The following is a 22,430-nucleotide window of genomic DNA, read 5'->3' as shown; positions in this document are numbered from 1 at the left end:
AAGGTGCTAGTATTAGCTCTACAGAAGAAAACGGTGAGACATGTTTGCATGTTTCAGCTAAATTCGGCAACATTGATGTTCTTCGTGTTATCTTAATGAATGACTGTAAAAATATTATTAATTATCCTGACAAGGTCAGCATCTTACATTCTCTATTTAAATCCTTTTTTTTGTTTTTAATTCATATATTCCAATAATTTTACTGGTATTTTTTTTTTAGATATGATCACATGTAACTTTGGCAGATATGGATTTAGAATGTGGTCAAACAATTTCTTGATTTAGAATAAAATATTTAACATATAAATGGTACTAAATATATACTATTAAATGTATATACTATTAATGTATTCATTACTTATGAATAAATATGTGATGAAAAAGCATTCATAAATGTACTCATTATTGATCTACTTATAAAAAAAAAAAAATACATCAAAAGCATGCATAATTAAGTAGTCAGAAAATAGTTCATGAATTTAAAAAAATCTGGATTCAATATGGCCCTAGGAAAAGCAAAATAAAGCAGACCATTAAAAAGAAAAAAAATACAATACCAAACAAACATAATGCTCCTAGAATATAAACTGATCTGCTCACACTGCTTAAGTAAGACATCGTTCAAATGGAATTCAGCTTTAATAAAAAATAAAATAAGCGTTTAAGGTCTCCATGGTAACATATAATCAACATTTGCTGGCTGTCTTGTAGACCGCTGATCACAAATCCACTAACATTAAGAACAACCTTGTTTTAAACACGCAAAACTGCATTTATATTTTAATACTCATTATGAAATAAATAAACATACATAACAATAATATAAGTGTAATAGATCCAGTTCAATTCCATTACTATTTTTGATCACATTTTAAATGTTAGGATATTGATATTCATGATTTTATTGTATTTTAAAAAACAACCATACATTTTATTTTAAAATGAAAAATTATAAAAATGTTACCTGTATATTATAAGAGAATTTAACTTAGGTCAAAATCTAGCTCAGATACAATTAAGGTTTCTGTAACTTTTACCTTAAAATAAAGTGAACTGTATACTATTTTTAAAATGTTTTCATTTCCTAAACATTTGTTGACCTAATTTAGAAATTCCATGATTCTCTTGTTGGAAGTAAAATAAAGCAATTTCTTCTTCATTTAATTGACCGATAAAGAATTAATGATTTCATTGTAATAACATTTTGAGTACTGTATTCTGAAAAAAATTGTTTGATTACCTGCTTATATGATATAACATGCCAAACCTCAGTTTTTCATTGTGTAATGGTCATTCAAAGATCTGGCAAGAATTATTTACAGTCCACATCTGATTGTTGACATGGCTTGATAAATGAAACCATGTTTCATCTGAAAAAACCGTCACATGAAGATTGTCTTCTTTTTTATTAAATGTTTATTTAGTGCTCTGTGCGTACTACTGCTTGAGATTTCTGTTTGTCGAGCCAATTTTCTGGTAGAGTTGTTGGGACTTTCAGCTACGCGATTACAAATACCATCTAACGTTTTCTCTGTAGGATAGATGGTCTTCTGTACTCGAGTGCATCATTGACGTATCCACTTTCTTGGAACTTATTTTTAATTGTCACACAGCATTATGATATGAAACAACAATGTCTGGTAACTTCTGATAAAACATCTCATTCATACATTCTGTATACTCATTACCACAACAAAATATATTTTCAATAAAAAGATCATTGTCATTCAAAGATCTGGCAAGAATTATTTACAGTCCACATCTGATTGTTGACATGGCTTGATAAATGAAACCATGTTTCATCTGAAAAAACCGTCACATGAAGATTGTCTTCTTTTTTATTAAATGTTTATTTAGTGCTCTGTGCGTACTACTGCTTGAGATTTCTGTTTGTCGAGCCAATTTTCTGGTAGAGTTGTTGGGACTTTCAGCTACGCGATTACAAATACCATCTAACGTTTTCTCTGTAGGATAGATGGTCTTCTGTACTCGAGTGCATCATTGACGTATCCACTTTCTTGGAACTTATTTTTAATTGTCACACAGCATTATGATATGAAACAACAATGTCTGGTAACTTCTGATAAAACATCTCATTCATACATTCTGTATACTCATTACCACAACAAAATATATTTTCAATAAAAAGATGCAATCTTCAAGCAAGCTAAAACACTGTCACAATGGAAACAAAAGCTTCAGCAATTATAGAAATAAAAAATATAGTCAACAATGAAAATGCAAAATAACCAAGTATAAAGTAAACTGTTTCATTAGTGACAATATCAAATAACAAATAAATTGTATCTTAGTGATTAAGATCCAGGTACACTTCAGTTTAAGTCCACAGTTACATTTGGCAGACTGTAAAATATATTTCATTATACATCTTATATGTCTTTCAATGTTTTGTAGGAAGGTTATACACCAATGCATAGAGCAGCATTCAGTGGCAACAAGGAGTGTCTAAATATCTTATTAAATAATGGTGGTGATTTAACTGCTGAAACACATACTGGTCTCACTGTTGATGAAATATTTACATATTGCCACGTCCTGAAGATTTCTTGATCAAAATACTAGATTCTAAAATTACTCCAAATGATGTACCAATCAATGATCATAGATTTAAGGTAAAAAAATTATTCTTATTTAAAAAAAAGTTATTTTAAGTTTATCAATGATTTATTTATTTTACATAAAAATTCTTAATTAGTTCATGAATTTTTTAAAAAACCTTGTTTTAAACAAAACAGACACGTCATGCCAAAAGGTTCTGTGTATGATTATATATATATATATATATTAGGAATGAATTGAAGCTTGACTTTACTAGATAGGTATTATGTACAGCATCAGACAGGACCTGAATTTCCTATTCAGTGGGTAAGTCCATCAATGAACCCTATTCTACATCAAACTACACAATATTAAGCAGATAATAACCATAAAGGAACATAAATTTAGTAGAATCAACCTAAAATTCACAGAATGGGGATGAATGGATCAAGAGTAATGGGAAAGGGTTGTTTTTTGGGGGGGGAGCATTAGATAACCCGACTTTACCTGATAGAATCTTGATCAAATCCTTATATCAAGAAGTGCTTAGTGGTATTAGACTTGCACTCAAAGAATTGATAATAAAGAAGGGATCAAGGGTTAGGAAAAGAAACGGTGAAAAAGGATGATCTTCCAATCTTGATAACTTTATCTTTTTGATAATCTGAGGGTGAGATTTGATTAAGATAATGGTTACATCAATGACCAGCATGTAACTACCATCAAGTAACCAGTATAAATTGATTATTTCTGATCAACGAGTGAGTCATTGTGACCTATAAATAACTGATTTACAGAATTAAAAAACTAATGGATTATTCAATGTGTAATGAACAAGACGGCAGCCAAATTACAGTAGTAGTAAATCCTAAAAATTATTAAACATCAGTACAGTTCACTCAATTATTCATAACGCTCCGCATATAAAAAAAAAAAAACTGTAAACAATAATAAGCAAGATAAATTCCAAACAGTTTATCATATAGAAATCAAACTTCATGCTTTTGGCTACCTTAATTTCTGATAAAAGAAATGAATCTTTTTAAAGTGTAATTACTTATAATGAGGCCTTGATCCATCATTATGAGCTGGAATCCAAATGACGTAGCATGAACAAATTCCTGAATTTGGCAGTGAGGAATTTCAACTCAATTTCTGATGAAAAGAATGAAATTTTTAAAGTATAACTTATATGAGGCCTTGATCCATCATTATGAGCCAGAATACAATCAAGATAGCATGACCACAAGTATCTCAATTTGGCAGCAAGGAAAAAATTCAAGACCGACAGTCAACCGATTAAAGTGATACCAAAGAAAATTTTCTGAGATTATCTGTTTGCAACATCTCCCACAAATTAAAAAGAAGCAGTTTTTATGTCAAATGTTCTCACCTATTTTATCTAAAAAATTAACATTCTTTACAATTTTTCATAATGATTAATAATTGGCACTGACATTAAATTTTTAAGACTAGGCACTCTGTGACTGTGACTGAACATTAATGTATGACTATTTTTTTAAATGTGTTGCGTTTCAATAAGACCACATTCTTGTTGATTCTGTTGATTCTGTAAAAAAAAAAAATGTGTTCTTATCTTTATCTGTGTGGATAATGATTTTAATTATCAATCCCTACAGTGAACACATTGAAGATCAATTTTGCAGAGCAGAACATCTGCATTTTAGTGGGCTTGGCACACTTGCTGATGTACATGTGCAAAAAAAGAGCGAACAGGAAATCACTTCACACCTGATTTTCTTTTGCAGACTTGGCATTGTATGCATAAACATTGTTGCTTATAATTTTACATATAAATTATAAATATAATCTAACCAAAATTAACCTTTGCTCACTAACCTTGACTAATTAACAGTAATGTTTTGATTACTGAAATAATAAATAATAGCAATAATTACTCAAAACATTAATTATTAAGTACTCAAAACATTACTCTTAATTATTCAAGGTTAATATCAATATTTCCTGTTATTTTGAGTTATTTCCAGGTGAAAAACTTACAAACTTTTGAGAGGGAGAAATGAAAAAGTACCTAGAAATTAAAAAAAACATGTATGAAAATGTTCGTTTACTCAACATTAGTAATGGGTTAAATATAACATAGCCAACCAAAACCTTACATGAATAAAAATAAATAAATAGAATAATAAAAATCACTTCCTGATGAAAAGGCATTAACTTTCTTCACTAAAATTAAAATTTTGTACAAAAGACTGACCATTAAATCCCAGATATTATTATTATAAAAATTTAAACTCTGAATTCTGTTGTAGTAACAGAAGCATTCATAACTTTCCTAACCGTCCACAGTTAAAAGAACAAGGAATATCTGAGAATGCTGATTTGCAGAAACCTAAACTGTAGAGGATCCAAATTACCTTAGAACTGCAGACGTAGTAGTAAACATTGTAATAGGTTTTATTCACTAACAACAAATAAACATGGATTATTCCAGATTTCAGCTGTTTGAAACCTTTTCTCCATCATTATTTTATTTAGCCTGAATTGTACTATAATGTTGTTTTCATTTAAGTATTTATTTGAGTAATTCTTGTGTTTCAGTAAGTGTTTCAATAATTCCAATAATTAACTTTTAGAAGATTTAATATCAAACTTGAGAGAATCATGTTTATTTTATTATTTTTTTAAGTACTAATCTGACATGTTTGCATTAAAAAATTGTCAGATATTTGAAACTGTAGAAGTGTTTTAATTTTGTACATTACATGATTTTTCTTTCTCTTGTTAATTAATTGTAAATGTTATTAATATTTGATGCTTAACAATAATTTTGGTTTTTATAGGTGAAGAGAAAAGATTAATGGATAAAGAAGGCGTTTCTCTTCCATCTCATTATCCATTAACAAAACAAGAAGAAAGGGAATTAAAGAGGATTCGTCGAAAGATAAGAAATAAGATCTCAGTTCAGGACTCAAGAAAGAGGAAGAAGGAATATGTGGATGGCTTAGAGGACAGGTATGTATTGTATTATGTTGCTTTTTTCTTATTAATATATTTAAATGCAAGGAAAAATTATGATTTTAATATAATATTACATTATATATAAATATATATATATAATAGAATATATAGAATAGAATAGAATTTTATGCCTACATTTAAAATTCAAGGTTAAGTTTACCATCGCATAGGAAGTTTATTGCCAGCACCTGATATTGGCCACCAATTTTTACAAATTTACTCTATAAAATTTCTCAATAAAACTTCTCTTCGTACAAATATTGTTCCAAACCAAGGAACTAATACCAGCACTCCAGCAAGTTTTGCTGGATTATAATAATTTGATCAGAGAGTTTAAATGCAATATTGACAACACACCTTTGGGTAATGTGGAAAAATTTTTAATTTATAATTCATGCTGATCATGTATTTGTTAATCAGCATAGGGATCGCTATAATGCTCCAACTACTACTGAAGTTGCTGCTTGCTGGCCGATGAAGATAAAGGACCTAGAGATATCTTAAATTGTCATTAAGGTCAAATGCAACGTGTGTCGGAGCTTCATTGCTGTTATAATCCTTTACAATATTCCCTTATGTTTTTGAAGGGTGAAGATGGTTATTATCTAACTTTTGTTAATAATTAACAAAATAAAAGTTTCCTGTATGCAATTTTATACTTATTGACTTATGGTTCAAGATAACATTTATAATTTTTTACATTATTACTGAAACGTATTTAATCAATATTGTGTTAACATAATGGCCAAAATATCGCTGAAATATTAGCTTTTGTTCATAATAACCAAAAAAAAATTACATATTGATGATTAGATTCATCTTTGAGATACTGTGCAAGAAGACACCATTAATGCTAACAACATGGGTCAAAGTGTCATATACTTCCTCGTCTTTCACTGCTTCACCACGGTATATGCATGAAAAATCTCAAGATGCTATGACATACTTGTGTTAATATGGGTATCTAGATTTATTTATAACTTTTACGTACAATCCTTAATGGCCAGAAATAAAAAACGACCTATTCATTGGTCTAAAATCTAGACACATTATATTCAGAGTTTTCCATTTGAAAATGAAAAACGTCCTAGACCTTATTAACAAAAAAGAAATATTTGGTTCAGTCAGCTGCTATGCACTAAGTGTCAAATGGCAAAAATGAGGCTTACCTCATTATCACATATTGGTATGTTAGTAACTAAAATATGATCTGACGAAATTGATCTTGCATATCTGCTGAACTTCCTGATAAAACTGTTCACCCATTATTATATGACATTGTAAACATCAGAGTAGAGTTTTGTCCCTTGAGTTAGATTATTGGATTAAAAACTTAAAACTTGCAAACCGCTAATCTGTTTAAAAGCTCTTTGTCAGACTGTACAAGCTCATTTAAATATAAAATCTTTTCATTGAAACAATATTACTCCGAGACAGTTTAGGAATCTACACCAGCAGGGATGTTATTTATTTAACTACTATATATTCAACTACTTCTGTCAGACAATTTTTATAAATAAAACATCAAATATCATTACCTTATATTTCTACAGACATTATTTTAACAAATTAATACTCCCTATAAATATTGTAGAAAATGTACACTGATGGTTGCCTTACTTTATGCTATGAAAAATCTGGGGCAGGTTTTATTGGGGATGTGTTCTGTTTTCTGAGTAGATTCTTGTATTTTTTTGCGGAAATTCTGATCACTGAGCTCTTCTATGTCTTTGGTTGGGTAAAAGACTTTACACTTTCAACTTTAATTAGAAACAAAATATACAAACTGGATCAGAAAAGTGATATGATTTTAAACAGAACAATTTACACACAAATACTAAAACTTATAATAATAAATTTGAAACACATCCTTTTAAAACACATTAAAAATTTTTATTTTTTAATAGGTTGTCAGTAACAGCTGATCAGCAGTTAAATTTAGTGTCTAACATTTGAATATTCATTTGAGCAGTGTTTGTACTGTTATTGTTTGGTCAGTCATTCACTGTGGGTGATACCATAAATATTTTTTCATTTGGATAGTTGACAAACATGTTATTAATCAATGGTAAAGTAAATAAAAATTGATTGGCTGCTGTGTGTGTGTGTGTGTGTGTGTGTGCACATGAGAGAGAGAGAGAGTATATATATGTGTGTGTGTGTGTGTGAATACCAGGAAAATTATCCAAATTGAAGAGTACTGGATTGTAAAACAGTTGAGGTATTTGAGAAGCAAGTTTGAGAAACAGGTATGCTTAAATCACAACGATTTGATGCTGGTCGTGAAAATTTTGTGAGAAATGCCAATGCTGAAGAAGCAGTATTTAATGAATTACAATTAGTTCCCATCTCAAGCACCAAAAGGTTGTTACATCGCTTCCATGCTCTTAATCAAGTGTGTGGTGAACGTAATGGGAGCAACAACTATACCTATTTCATACAACATGAACTAAACATCATAAATCAGAACTATTGCTATCTGATTTTGATAAACGGATGAAATTCTGTCGATGGTTAATTAAAAAATGTGAATATCTTCCTGATTTTCTAAGTAATATTATAATTACTGATGAATCCTGTTTTACAAGAATGCCATTGTAAATTATTGAAACACACACTTGGGGAGAAGAAAATTCCCATTAGATTGCTTATTAAATGGCTACCTTAATCTCCCAATCTCACGACAGTGGACTTTTTCCTTTGGGGTTGGATGAAGTCGTTAGTACATTCTGCTTGTATTGGCACGCAAGAAGAATTTAGATATCATATAATAGAAGCTGGAGCTACTGTTAAGAATAATAATGATGCTATTAGGCATGCCCAGCTAGCATGAATTCGCCAAACTGAACTATGCACTGAATAGAATGGTGGCCACATTGAGCAACTGCTTTAAAAAAAATGTTTTTCTAGGAACCATTTTAATAATTAATCATTTTTAGAAAAAAGCAAAAAGTATGTGATTTTTAATTTTTTAAATCTATTTTTTATTCATTTGTTTCTGTTATTGATTAGTTTTCTATTTATTTTCATTTACATTATGTTGTTGAAACACTAATGAAAATTGTTCTGTTTAAAATCATATCACTTTTCCGATCCAGTTTATGTGTTTTGTTTCTAATCGAACTAGGTTTGTTTGTCTGTCTTTCTAAAGATGTGCATATGTGTATTTTCAATCAGCCATATACATTTTGTAAGCATTTTTTTCTCTGTGATTATTAATATAACTTTTTTCTTTTAACTAGTGAAACATTTTATACAGTTTTTATATTATATTTTTCAGTTTTTAAATAACTTGCTTCATAATAATGGTAAAAATCTAGCCTTATCAGATTAGAATTGAAGTGCCTACTATCTAGGATTAGACTGTTTACTAGGTAAACCTTTTTACTTCCAAGTGACCACAATTCTACTATTGTAAACAATTTAATTCCATTGTAAACAATTTTTTCCAAAATACAAAAAAATCCATACTTTTTAATACAGATCAACATTTACTCATTTTGTGAAATGAAAAACAATTCTAAATATTTACCATATTTAGTATCCAGTTAGTAATTGTTTTTTTGTAGCCCATGTTCATTTAGGATAAGCAGTTTCTGCCATTATTTGGCATTTTCTGAGCAATAATTATTTTGATCAAAAATGGTTATTTTTGGAGATTAATTAAACTATTTTTTTCTTGATGTGAATAAGAATTAAAACAAATCTAACTCTGTATTATAATTTATTTATTTCATTAACTGTAAATATTATTGCATGTTAGCCAAGATCCAATTATAAATGGTTAAATTAATAATATTATAATAATTAATTGTATATTTTGTAAACAGAAAATTATTAAATTATAATTCATTTACCAAAGTGCAAAACCAAAGACCAAATAAAGCAAGTAAAGACATTTGTTGAACCCAAAATCAAACAAAAGAAATCAGAACTGATGTTTACTTTGACAATATTTAATTTTATCCTAACATTGCTTCAAAAATAAAAATAATTACAAGTGAATAAGTAGAAATAAAATATTTAACAAAATTTATACGACCCCCAAAATTGTTTTCATTGTTATATAAATTAAATTATTATTATTTCAAATAAGTGATATTTTTTACTTTATATATATTTATTATTATTATTATTACTATTATTATTTCCGATTATTCCCCTTAAGGAGAGCACGTGAAACTTGAGTCAATCATGGCTTTAATCCTTCTTCTCTATCCTATATATGTGAGAACAACTGTTATACACTGATAAAAGGTTTACCTATGGGTTCACCTATTTCTGCAATTATTTAATTCATGACATATTAAGTGCTATTATGGATGAGATATGTACATGATATTTTGGTTATATATAATTCAGTTATAAATAATGAACATTTGTTCATTATGAAAACTTAATAACTATAATGATAATTTAAAGTTTACGTGTGAAATAGAAAAGAACAGAAAATCACCCATGGTCACAAAAAAATATATGTAAAAATCTGATGTTTAGAGAGCTTAGGGCTTTACATTATACAAGGAACAATGATAAACTTAAAAAAGAAATGTATGTAATAAAACAAATAGCAGTATTTAATGGTTTTGATGTTGGAGGTATAGATAAAATATATTGAAAGCAGAGAATTAAGTACCGTGATAGTTTTACACAACTGCAACAAGAAAATAGCACAGAGATTAGTAATAGTTTTTTCTTAAAATACAGTTATACAAATAAAATAATAGACAAAATTACTGATATTTATGATAAAGATAAATGTAAAAAAGCTTACAAACTAAACAACCATATAAAATATTTAAGTAATAATAATAATAGTAATAAAGTAATGGAGAGGATTTAAGTGGAATGTATAAAATTAAATGTAATGAATGCAATAAAATTTATATTGGTAAAACTAACACTTTTACAAAATGAGGTTTATGTAACATTACAATGCTTACAGAAATGGAAAGAAAGGTGTATCTAATATGGCCGACTATTTGTTGTTGTGAGGGCATAGTGTTACTGATTGTAAAAATAATTTAGAAATTTTGGAAATTTGAAACAGCAGTAGAAGAATGGGTACACTTGAAAAGTATTATATTTATAAACTTAAACAAAAGTATGAAATGATTCATCAGATCGTTTTTGAAGATGATGATTTTATTAAGGACGTAGTGGATTGTAACAGTGGGCAACATTGTTTACGTACATAGTTGCATGATGTTTTAAATTTATTATCATTCCAGTTGGCATTGATTTATGTTGTTCAAGTCTTCTGTTGTTCTGGTTTGAAGTTTATGTTTTATAATATTTGACTTTTATTCATTAATTTTTGTTTTTATTGATGTATTTTTATAATTTTGTACCGACTGATGGTGCAGGATACCGCGAAAGTTAACTTTTGGTATTAGTTTTTCAAGTTCTGTTACTGTGTTTGTTGGTTGTTTTTGTTATTTGGCACAGTGGTCAGTCAGTATGTTGATGAAATATTTGAATTTTTAGAAAGTTATTTTTACATGTAAATTCTGGGCAAATTCAGCTCATCTTCTAATACGATTTGACATAATAATTTCTGGATGATGATATCGCCCATAAGAAACAAAAAAGAGACAAATTTATAAGTAATATAATTATAAACACATAAAACACTTCAGATATTATTCTACTAATAATGTAATTAGAATAATAGTCAATACTCTTAGCATATCCACCTAACAGTGGATATGCATACCCCAATTCTGCAGTATACTTGCTTTTTATTAAAATGTTTAATGCCATGTTGTAGAATAATTATATATTGTTTTCTTTTCTTTTTTTTTTACAGAGATGTGCTCCAGTCGTCAGTCGTGCTGGTATAACATGGATCCAGTTATGTGTTCTTTCCATCGCATCATTTATTGGCATTGCATCTATTTTCTCTGCTTGCATCCTATGTTGCTCTTATACTAGGTATCCAATGAAAAGTTAATCAAGTATTTATATTTTTCTCTACCAAAGTTTGATTCTTTTCTTTAATTTTAGTGTCTATTATAGTACTACATAGGCAACAACCCTTTTTTTGTGTGTTCACACTGTTTATATTTCTTTGTGCAAAGGAAGAAAAATTCTCAGTGTTTCACTGTACATAATCTAACCACTGTGAATTCCCAAATATGGAACCTCGTTTGCAAAATGGTAAAAAGAAATGAATCTTTTTCTTCTCTTTTTTAATCAATTAATAAATGCTTAGCATTCTTGAACACAATGTAATTATTTTCATTAATAGTTTTTGTGTATTCATGTCTTCAAACATATACTTAAAAAACCGTGTTTTTAAATATTTTTGCATAAAAAACTTAATGTATAGGCATAGGATGATAAGATTTTGATTACATCATGTAGATCATTACATCAGGTAGATTTTAGATACTTTTCTAATTAATTAAACGTATTTTTAAAAATAAAACCTTAAAAACATGAAAAATAAAATTTAAAAATTTTAAAAAAGATACGACTACCTTAAAAACATGAAATAATTAAATAACAGTATTTTTACCTTATAATCCTCTGTGACATTGTGATATTGTTTTTAAGACAATAAAATTTAAGATTTTGATTGACCGTCATGTGTCACCTGTAGATTGCATAGATAAGCGTTATTTATCATCACAGTTATGCACGATGGTTAATCAAAATCTTAAATTTTATTGTCTTAAAAATAATATCACAGTTGTTTAGTTGTGGTTTTTAAAATTTTTAATTTTATTTTTTTTTATTTCTCACCTTATATTTTTTCAAAAATAATCATTCCTAATTGAAATAGATATTTTCTTAACAAAATATTAAAAAAAAACCAGAAATAATTTGTTACCATTTTGCCCCAAAAAGCCCAAATAAGCAAGGGTAGAACAATGAAAAATATCTCATTAGCAGATTTCACTAACACGTCAAGTTAGGTTAAACTAAAAAGAACAAGTGATAAAATTTTGTCTTGATAGAATTAAAATTATTTTAGTGATAAAATTAAAAATGTTAAAAACCCACGAAGCAGTTTTTGAAGAAACATATCTATTACAGCGCCCCCTGGTAGCTTGTAACCATAAAACTAATCTAAGAACCTGCTCTGTGGTGATACCTATGTAATGCAGAAAACCGCATCAAAATTGACCTGTTTTAGAGAAACACTTCTATTGCAGCACCCCCTGTTGGCTTATAACCGTAAAACTAATCTAAAAACCTGCTCTGAGGTGATACCTATGTAATGCATAAACCGCATAAAAACTGGTCCAGTAGTTTTTGAAGAAAATGGTAACACACACATATACAAAACCTCTTACCCCAAATGCATACACTGTTTCCGTTCCATCATGGGCAAAAAACTACTCGATCAGTCAACAAACCATTTACCTGTGTTTCTTGACATAACTGAGACGTTTTTTGGTACTTACGTATTAACGCCACCGCAGCTACAGCTTTATTTAAAATTAAGTATTTATTCTATTGAGTCTCTTTATTAATTTTAAAAAATGGTTATTTATATTTATTTATTTTATAAATATAATTTAACCAAACTTAACCTATGCTCGCTATGCTCGCTAACCTTGACTAATTAACACCGTAATTATTTGAGTATTTATTTAATAAATTCAGTAATTATTAAATAATAAATAATTGCAATAATTACTGAATTTATTAAATAAATACTCAAAAAATTACGGTGTTAATTAGTCAAGGTTAGCGAGCGAAGCGAGCGTAGGTTAAGTTTGGTTAAACTATATTTATAAAATAAATATATTAAAATTAATAAAGAGACTGTTTTGAATCTATGTTAAACTCTATATCGGCACATTTTCCACCGAAATCCGATTGACTACTTTGTTTTTAAATAAAGCTGTAGCTGCAGTGACGTTAATACGTAAGTACCAGTTTTTTTTTAGATATATCATTAAAAAAAAAAATGCATTAAAATTGACCCGACTGTTTTAGAGAAACACATCTACTTCAGTGCCCCTTGATAGCCTATAACTATGTATTGCAAAAAACCACATTGAAATCTGTCCAGTAGTTTTTGGCAAAAATGGTAACAGACATACACACACACACACAACCTCTTACCCCAAATGCATGTACCGTCTCCATTACATCATGGGTAAAGAGTTAAAAATAATTTACTTAAAAATTATCCCCCCATCACACTCTCTCTCTCTGTCTGTCTGTCTGTATGTGTGTGTGTGTGTGTGTGTGTGTTTTTTATATGATTGGAATAATCAGTCATTAAATTCTGATTAAATTAATAAATTAAATTCATTAAATTCTGAATATATTTATTATTATGTGTAAAATAAAAAGGTTGTTAAAACACAAATTATGAAATTTATAGAATAAAATGTATTATTTAAAAAAAATATGTTTATAAAAATGTAACAGCTTATTTTTAATTTAATAATTAAACATAAATGAAATAATAAAAATATTCTTTGCTACAAGAATTTCTAATCTTTCTAAGATTTGTATATTGTTCTATTTACAACTTTCTACCTAAAATATTTAACTTTTACACATTTTTGAAAATTACGTATAATGTTCGAATTATAGCCTTGATCACATTTTTAGAAGTCAACCTTGATTGATCTGTTTATACTCCTTTTGTCATTTTCTGTATGTAAATCATTAATTGCTGTAGAGTTTCATTTGTTTAACTTTTTGATAAAGAAAAATAATTACAACAGAACTATTAAAAACCAACCAAAAAACTAGGTGTGACTGAACTGAATAAAGGGTAACATAATAAATGTGTACAATATAGGTAATTAACATATGTTCATAAGGTGTAGATACACCTGACCCATTAAATGTTGTAACACAACTGAAATAAATTAGTATTGCAGTTTTAGTGGTACATAATATTTGATAAAATATTAATACACGTTTTATTAATGTGTTTTACAAATTATATGCCTAATAATTTTAATTTTTAGATTCAGTTGATAAAAAGTTAATATTTATTATATGTATTGAATAAAAGTTAATGTTAATTATAATTTATTGCATCAGATATTTAAAATTGAGCATGAATAATGATGAAACTATGTAACAACATATGTGTGAATAAATGATATCAGTACTGTAAACAAAATTATTATTTTTCAGGTGACCTGGAGATATTAAACTAGCTACTGCATTCAATATTTTAATTTTCATTATCATATGTATATTGATTGTGTAAATCACATGTAATAAAATATTTGTCATACCAGATTTACAGTATGTGAAACAGGTTTTTATCAATAACTAGAACTGATAAAATATGTTAATTTTAAAGATACGCATACCGGGAGATATTTAAGTATGGAAACAGCTTTATACTGCATAACTGAGAGATATTTGGAGGCAAAAAGAAGGAGGCTGAGAGGTATTTGGAGGGTTCATATTGTTTCATACAGTCTGCATTATGGTGGGTTTTTTAATTTTTATCTGCTGTATTAAATCAAACTTAATTTTTTTTTAAATAGAAGCTATATGAAACATGTTTTTGATTTAAAATTTTACTAGAAAAATGATGGTGAAATTCATTTTTCTGTTAATGCCTTTGTTATATACTTATAAGCATTCAAAGTTGCAATGAGTATAATTCATAATTCCAAGTAGCTTATAAGGGTGATATTTATTTGTATTAAGAATTTTTTTGAACTGAAAAATAACTGATATCATGTTGGACAACAGCTTCCCCAATCGATGAATGAGAATTCACAAAGGTCTGCATTCATCTAATGACTTTGCATCAGTTGTGATGGTTCTTTGTCTTCTGTTGCAAGGACAATTTTTTACAGTACCGGTTTCTTCAAATCACTGTACTGTCTTGATCACAGTCGATTTACTTATTTGTTCTCTGTTTGGAAATCTATTATTAAATCAATCACCTACCTCTTGTAAAGGCTGAACTCTGTCATTATACCTGTACATCATCAATAGAGTTATTCGTTTGGTTTCACCTAAAGAAGTCATTGTTATTTGTTTAATATTTAATAAACGTAAATAAATGAACAAGGAAACTAATAATAAAACTTTCACCAAACATCAAATTTGAACCGTAGGTAGGCCTACAACTTAATTTTTACTAGTTCTATCAAATTTTACATCACAAGCAAGTATGTTTGTGTAAGTAAAAAGGTGAAGTGAGGAGTTAATAAGTCGCATTATTTCAATGTAATACAAACCATTTTGTTATAAATTAACAGCTGATTTACTCAACTAAATATGTAATATATTTTTTAAGTAAAAAGTATTTCCTGCTGATTTGTTTCATTTATGATAAGTAACAAATGTCAGCTGCTATTATCACTGGAAGTTAATTTTTATTTAGAAAATAATATCAGTTGATATAGTTGTTTAATTTGTTGTGTTGTGAATTATTAGTAATTGTTTATTATTATCATCAATATTATAGCACTGTTTAAACTTTGTTATTGTATGTATTATAAATGTAAAATGCTATTTTACCTTGTTTTATAGTTAACACGATTTTTCTGTCATTGGAGATTTGAATGCTTTTAATTTGATAATGAAGGCATTAACAGAAAAACATTGTTTTTCTTGTAAAATTTTAAATTGAAATCATGTGTCCATCCACCGTGCTATTTAAAAGAATTAAATTTGATTCAATGTGGCAGATAAAAATTAAAAACCCACCACAATGCAGTTTTTTTTAATTGTGTAGAACCCCTTTTCTTTCTATCTCCAATTAACTTTCAGGTATGCAGTATAAAGATGTTTCCATACTTAAATATCACCTGGTATAAAAATAATATTACATTCTACAACATAAGATATAATTCCAAGTAATTTTTTTTTTATAAGTAGAATAATTATATTATAAATTAGGAAGTAACTTATGAAGTACTTAAGTTAAAAATCAAGAAACGAACACAGATGTGAAGAAAATTGTGAAATTTTGTTGAATTTAAATTAGATGTTGTGAGTGGGTTGTATTTTTGAAACAGGAATTGTGAAACAAAACAAGCAGGTATTAAAAGTAATCATTTCAGGATGTAAAAAAAGACAACAGTAGAGGAGAAATTATTGATATGATGAAAGAGATCAGAAAGAAAGTAGTATTGTGTAAATGACCTTGCCATGCTGATGAATTTCAATCCTGGTATAGGTTCAGGGTGACAATTGAAATAAAATGTTCATCTAATGAAGTAATTTTGTCATAAATAATATCATTTATAAAAACATTTTGTACCTATGTAAAGTTTGTCTATATCTAATCTATTTATTAGTTTAATTCTTATTAAAATATCAGAGATTTAAGTTTTGTTTCAATTTATTGAGCTACTTCTCTACAGCCCTCTATCAGATCTGTATTTGTATTTTAGGAGGGATTAGGAGTCCTGGATTTACCCATCAGGCACTTCAGCCATTAGATGTATTGTTCAGCCACTGGTCAGAAAACAGTCATCTCTCGTCAGATCACAGTGGCTCTACAAGTCTTTACAACCTCAGCATGGACTTAGTATCTTATCTACACCCACAGGACCCTTATTGGGAAGAATGGATCATGGATTAGGAAAAGGGATGGATAATGAGAAAGTATAATCTAAAAAGAGAGGAACTGCAATACCAAGAAAACAGCCCTGTATAAAAGTCTGTCCAGGTAGCAGACACCATCCTGTTCACAACCATTCAGATAATTGTGGATTTTTTACTGAGGATGAAAGCAGTACATTATTGTTCAACAATATTTATTGAAAACTTAGTTTTCCTCTCGAAATAAAGATCAGGCAAAATACAAGCTCAGATTTCCTAAAAAAACAAAAAAAACATTATATAAACCCATCCCTGGATTTGTGTATTGTTATTTGTGAGATATAATTTAATATAAATTGTTCAAGCTGACTTTCATTGGAGGAATTCAAATCACAACAGTGATTTGAATTCTTTGCCAGAATTTTATATCACATTTTATTTTCAGTGGTACAGATAGTAAACATATTGAAAATCAGAATTTAATCATTGTATTTTGACATCTGGATGTTCTCCTTATTAACATTCCCAGTTTCAAGCTCACCATTTTTTATCATTGTTAATAATTTTGTTGTCTTATAACTCAAAATTATTTTTTTGTCTTTCCACTTATCATTACTTATTTCTTTCCACGTATTCATTCTTAAATTTCTTTGTAATTTAATTCTTTATTGTTACTGACTTCATTCACAACTTAAAACATTTATTTTTATGTAATACGAAATTTGTTAATAAAGTAATGAGACTGGTTCAGGAAAACTTATTATTTACAGTTCAATTATACATGGACTCTTTATCACCTTCGAAATAGTTCCCTTGGGAAGCCACACAACACTTCAAACGGTATTCCCACTCTTCATAGCAGTGTTGAAACTCAGAAACCGGAATATCCTTCAGATGGTTGGTTACATTATTTTTAATGTTTTCTACTGTTCCAAAATGCCATCCTTTGAGGTGTTTTTTTTAAAGTCGGTTACAGGAAAAAGTGGCAGGGACTCAAGTCAGGTGAATAAGGTGGTTGAGGAATTACAGGAATGTTTTTCTTTGCCAAAAACTCATTAACTGAGAGTGCAACATGACAAGGTGCATTAAATGCAGATCCTTTGATGGCAACTCTTTTCCACAGTCTTTCAAGAATTTCTAGGTAAACATATCCATTTACAGTCTGTCCTGTAGGCAAAAACTACTTATGGACAATGCCATTACTAAAGAAGAAACAAATTAGCATGGTTCTGATTTTTTATTTGCTCATTTTTGCTTTTTTGGGATGTAGTGAGTTTGAAGTGTGCCACTCCTTGCTTTGACATTTTGTTTCTGGGTCGTACTCAAATATATGAGATTTGTCATCAGTAATAACATTTTTTTTTAGAAAATCAGGATCAGTTTCAATTTGCCCTGGAAGGTCGCAGCATATTTCCACCCTGTTGTTTTTCTGTTCAGCAGTGAGGTTTTGTGGGACCAATTTTGCACAAACTTTTTTCATGTCCAATTCATTTATCAAAATTTAATGTACTGTGGTAAATTAAATTGTTCTGTAATCATTCTGACAGCTAATTGCCGGTCGTACCGTATCAATTCTCTGATTCGCTCAACATTGTCATCACTTTTTGACATTAATGGTTTTTCAGAGCATGGATCATCTTCAACTGATTCCTGGCCATCTGAAAATGCTTTAAACCCCCTAAAAACTTGGGCTCATGGCAGAGCGTCATCTCCATACGCCCTTTTCAGTTGTGAAAGAGTTTCAGTAGCATTCTCACAGAGTTTAACACAAAACTTGATTACACAATGTTGCTCATAATTAGTATCACTCATTTTTGTAATGCACAACAAAAACTCGTTACACAAAAATTTTGTTTACGTCTAAGATGGCAATAATAGACTAAAAATATTAATACGTAATATAAATCAGCTGTTCATATAACCATAAGTTTATTAGTAACTTTACAGTGTTGCCACTTTGACTGCCAAAAAAAAACTAGTCTCATTATTTTATTTACAGACCTCGTATGCTACTTGTATGATAAATTAATCTATGCCATAAATTTTGCCATGTTATTTTAATGTACATGAATTTTATATTTTACAATTATAACTTGTACAGTAATTTTTTACAAGTAAAGTTTTTCAGAAAATTATTTTGGAACAGTGGAGATTCGAACTTTTGGAATTTTAACTTGCAATTATTACAAAAGAGAGTTTTCTGAATTATTTGAAGGAAATTTATAAAACCATGTCCTTCAAACTCTAAAATATAATTTTGGTTTGTGAAAAATGTTAGTAGTAGTTATTAATAGCAAATATAATTTAAACGTAACTGATACATACCATATTATATTTACATAGTTTGTAATATAAATATTTTTACGTTTTAGTGAAAATAGATTTTTTTTACATTATCTTTACTTTGTGGCTTTCTAGTATTAATATGTCATTATGTACTATTAATATGTCCTATTTCTAGTATTTAATATTGTTATAATATGGCTACAAAGTTTAAAAGTAGTCTCTAAATATATATAATGAATAAGAAACATTACATCTGTAGGTAATTAATTCTTAAGTTATAATATTTAGATTTTTACTTCAGAAAATAATGTGTGTGTCACAAAATGTATGATATGAATTTCTGTTTATCAGTTTAGTAGATATGTCCTATAAAAAAAAACCATTAAAATTCAAAATGAGTACTAGCTTGTACCATTAATCATCAGGTTTACTAACATTTATCACAGGATTGTATGTTAATATTTTTATTGTTTTCTATTTTAATTATTAAGCATTATATTTAATTTTGCACTCACAATAAATTTTTGTCCACCCGGAATAAAATATAAAATATTTTCTTGTTGAAGCTATACTATAATAAAATGTTAAATATTTTTTTCTAGGTGGCAGAGATTTCGGTGATGTTTGTGAGTTATACCAATTAATAGTATATATACATATCATGTTTATTTTAATTTTAATAGACTCGTAATTATATTACAAACTACAAAAATACAGATTAAAGTGAAAATTAATTTTTGTATTATTTAATAAAAAAATAGTTATTACAATGGATCAAGTTAAGACTAAGTAAATATTTAAAATTTTTTTTTGTATTATATTGTATAAATGTTATTACTATTACCCGTTATGAATTTTGCTGAAAACATTTCCTATTTTACGAATTCATTCATAAAATTTGATTTGATATAAAAATGTTTAAGTAATCTTGTAACCTAGATGAAGTCTTTTTTATCTTTGAAAAAAGATTCTATTTTATAAACACCAGTTTTTTGTTTTTTTTTTATTACTTTATTAAATATGTGTTGTTGCCATATTAAAAATGTTTTAGTCATTTGTTGATGTTTGATATTTGTGTATTTACTATTTTATTTTTAAAATAGGCTGTATTATTTTTGTAATCAAATGTATTTTTTCTGTAAGTTATGCATATACTTTTTTTACTATGTATTTTCTTTTAATGGTAAGTTTTTTTAATGTAAGATAATTATTGTGTGATATAAATTTCTTAATGTATTTTATGTATTTTTGTACATTTGATTATTTTTAAATAAATATAAAGAAATAGTATTTACGTTTATTCTTTCTTGTGTTGTTTTTTTTTTTTACCTTTTGCCTTTGTGTTCGGATAAAAATTTGTGTTTAATCAAAGATCACTTGGTTTTTTGTTCATATTGCCTATGGAACAGTATATTGTAACCCACAAATTGAGTTGATAAACGATTATATTTTTTAAAGCAACAGTTACTAAGTTGTTATCAAAAAAAAAATTTCTAAAGTGTGTAATTTAACAAACTCTGCCTACTGATCTTTAATTACTCAAGGTAGATCCCAGTGGGAACACAGTATTTCCTCATAATAGAAGTATCTTATAAACTAAGTGTTAGACATTTCCTTATTTATGTCCTTATGAAATACTAAAATTATCTTAGTATATATTTTATATTACTTATTAAAATTTATTACTATTATAGTGCGCGCGCGCAGACACACACAGAGAGATTGAGAGAGCGAGAGAGAGAGAGAGAGAGAGAGACAGACAGACAGACAGACAGAATACTAGTATGAAAACATGAGGTTTAATCTTCACTTTGACTTTAACCCCTTTAGTCCAAGTTGAGGCAGAACCTCACTCACGCTATGTTTTCCAAGATTACCCCCTCTTTGTAGTTAAATTTTCACACTGAAAGAGTACATTTACTTCAAAATACATAGGATACATGGGTTTGAGATGAGTCCAAAATTAGAACAAAGAACCAACAAAGCTACTGAAGTTTAAACCTCACGTGTGTTTCACGACTACATTAATGAACAGCTATTTTCAATGATGAATGTGTGATCACGTAAATTTACATTTTGAAATACTTAATTTAGTGAAAAATTCATAGTAAAACATATGCTTTAGATGCTACATGAGGTCCTATCTTATTCGTTATAGTTTGTTATTTAATGAACATTTACTATAGACTGTTGATGACGTCATGGGGAATCCTGTCTCTTATAACATGATGTCAGCTGTCAATTATTCTTTAAATCAAATAATAATTATTTGTTAGTATTGGTTTAGATAGATATTATAATATCTCTATTGATAGATATTGATCTCTATTTAATATCAATCATTAGCTTTATATCATTAAAAATTGAAAAAAAAAAAAATTATTAAATTATCTGCCACCTTTAACCTATTACTGTTGCTTTATCACAGTGCTCATCAAGGGAGAGAGTATATAAACTAACTATATTATTGTAAATTAATAAACAATATGCGACTGTATTAGGCTTAAAATTCTCTTCCGCTTCAACTTTAAATTTTAAATAAATTACACCCATTTTTATGGATGATTTTGTCGCGAGCAGATATTTAATATTTATTTAGTTGATATAATCTATTTAGCTACACCAGGTCTTTTACAGTTATTAGTTTTTAAAAATCAAGATCTACAAAAAGTTCATACATCTGATATCCAAACTTCAAAAGGTATGTTAAATCATACTGGTGCACACTTGACGATGTTGCCACCATAAAAACGAATAAATCTTTTAAATATAATGAAGTGATTAGAAAGTTTTTTCCTCCAAAAAGAACAGATAGATATGTTTCATCATATAAAAACACCATCTACATCTTTAGCGGTATCGGACTACTGCATGCACAATTTAATTACAGTCCAGTCTATTTATATATATATATATATATATATATATAGACACATACTATGGCCGTAGACACATACTATATAGTATGTGTCTACGGCCTCATCGCACCCAGGCATACCCACACGTACAGGGGGTACGTGTGGGTATGAGTCCCTAGCGGGCCCCCTGCCCGCTAGGCACTCATCCAAGCACCAGTCTGCCCCCGCGCC

At 28.4% G+C, this 22,430-nt stretch overlaps 1 protein-coding gene across 1 annotated transcript; it reads left to right on the top strand.

The window, feature by feature from the left end:
• The first annotated feature begins 4 nt into the window (after positions 1-4).
• On the top strand, positions 5-20,641 carry LOC142327781 (alpha-latrotoxin-Lh1a-like). The gene is made up of 6 exons (XM_075371108.1): positions 5-134; positions 2,416-2,633; positions 5,385-5,556; positions 11,372-11,496; positions 16,905-17,182; positions 19,944-20,641. Exons 1-2 carry the CDS (start codon positions 96-98, stop codon positions 2,569-2,571), a joined length of 195 nt encoding a protein of 64 aa, XP_075227223.1. The 5' UTR covers positions 5-95; the 3' UTR covers positions 2,572-2,633; positions 5,385-5,556; positions 11,372-11,496; positions 16,905-17,182; positions 19,944-20,641.
• Positions 20,642-22,430: the final 1,789 nt, after the last annotated feature.

This window comes from Lycorma delicatula, chromosome 7 (assembly GCF_047948215.1).
Source record: "Lycorma delicatula isolate Av1 chromosome 7, ASM4794821v1, whole genome shotgun sequence".
Lineage (NCBI taxonomy): Eukaryota > Metazoa > Arthropoda > Insecta > Hemiptera > Fulgoridae > Lycorma > Lycorma delicatula.
The sequence above is the reverse complement of the archived record's forward strand: the minus strand, read 5'-3'. Positions and strand labels throughout refer to the sequence as shown.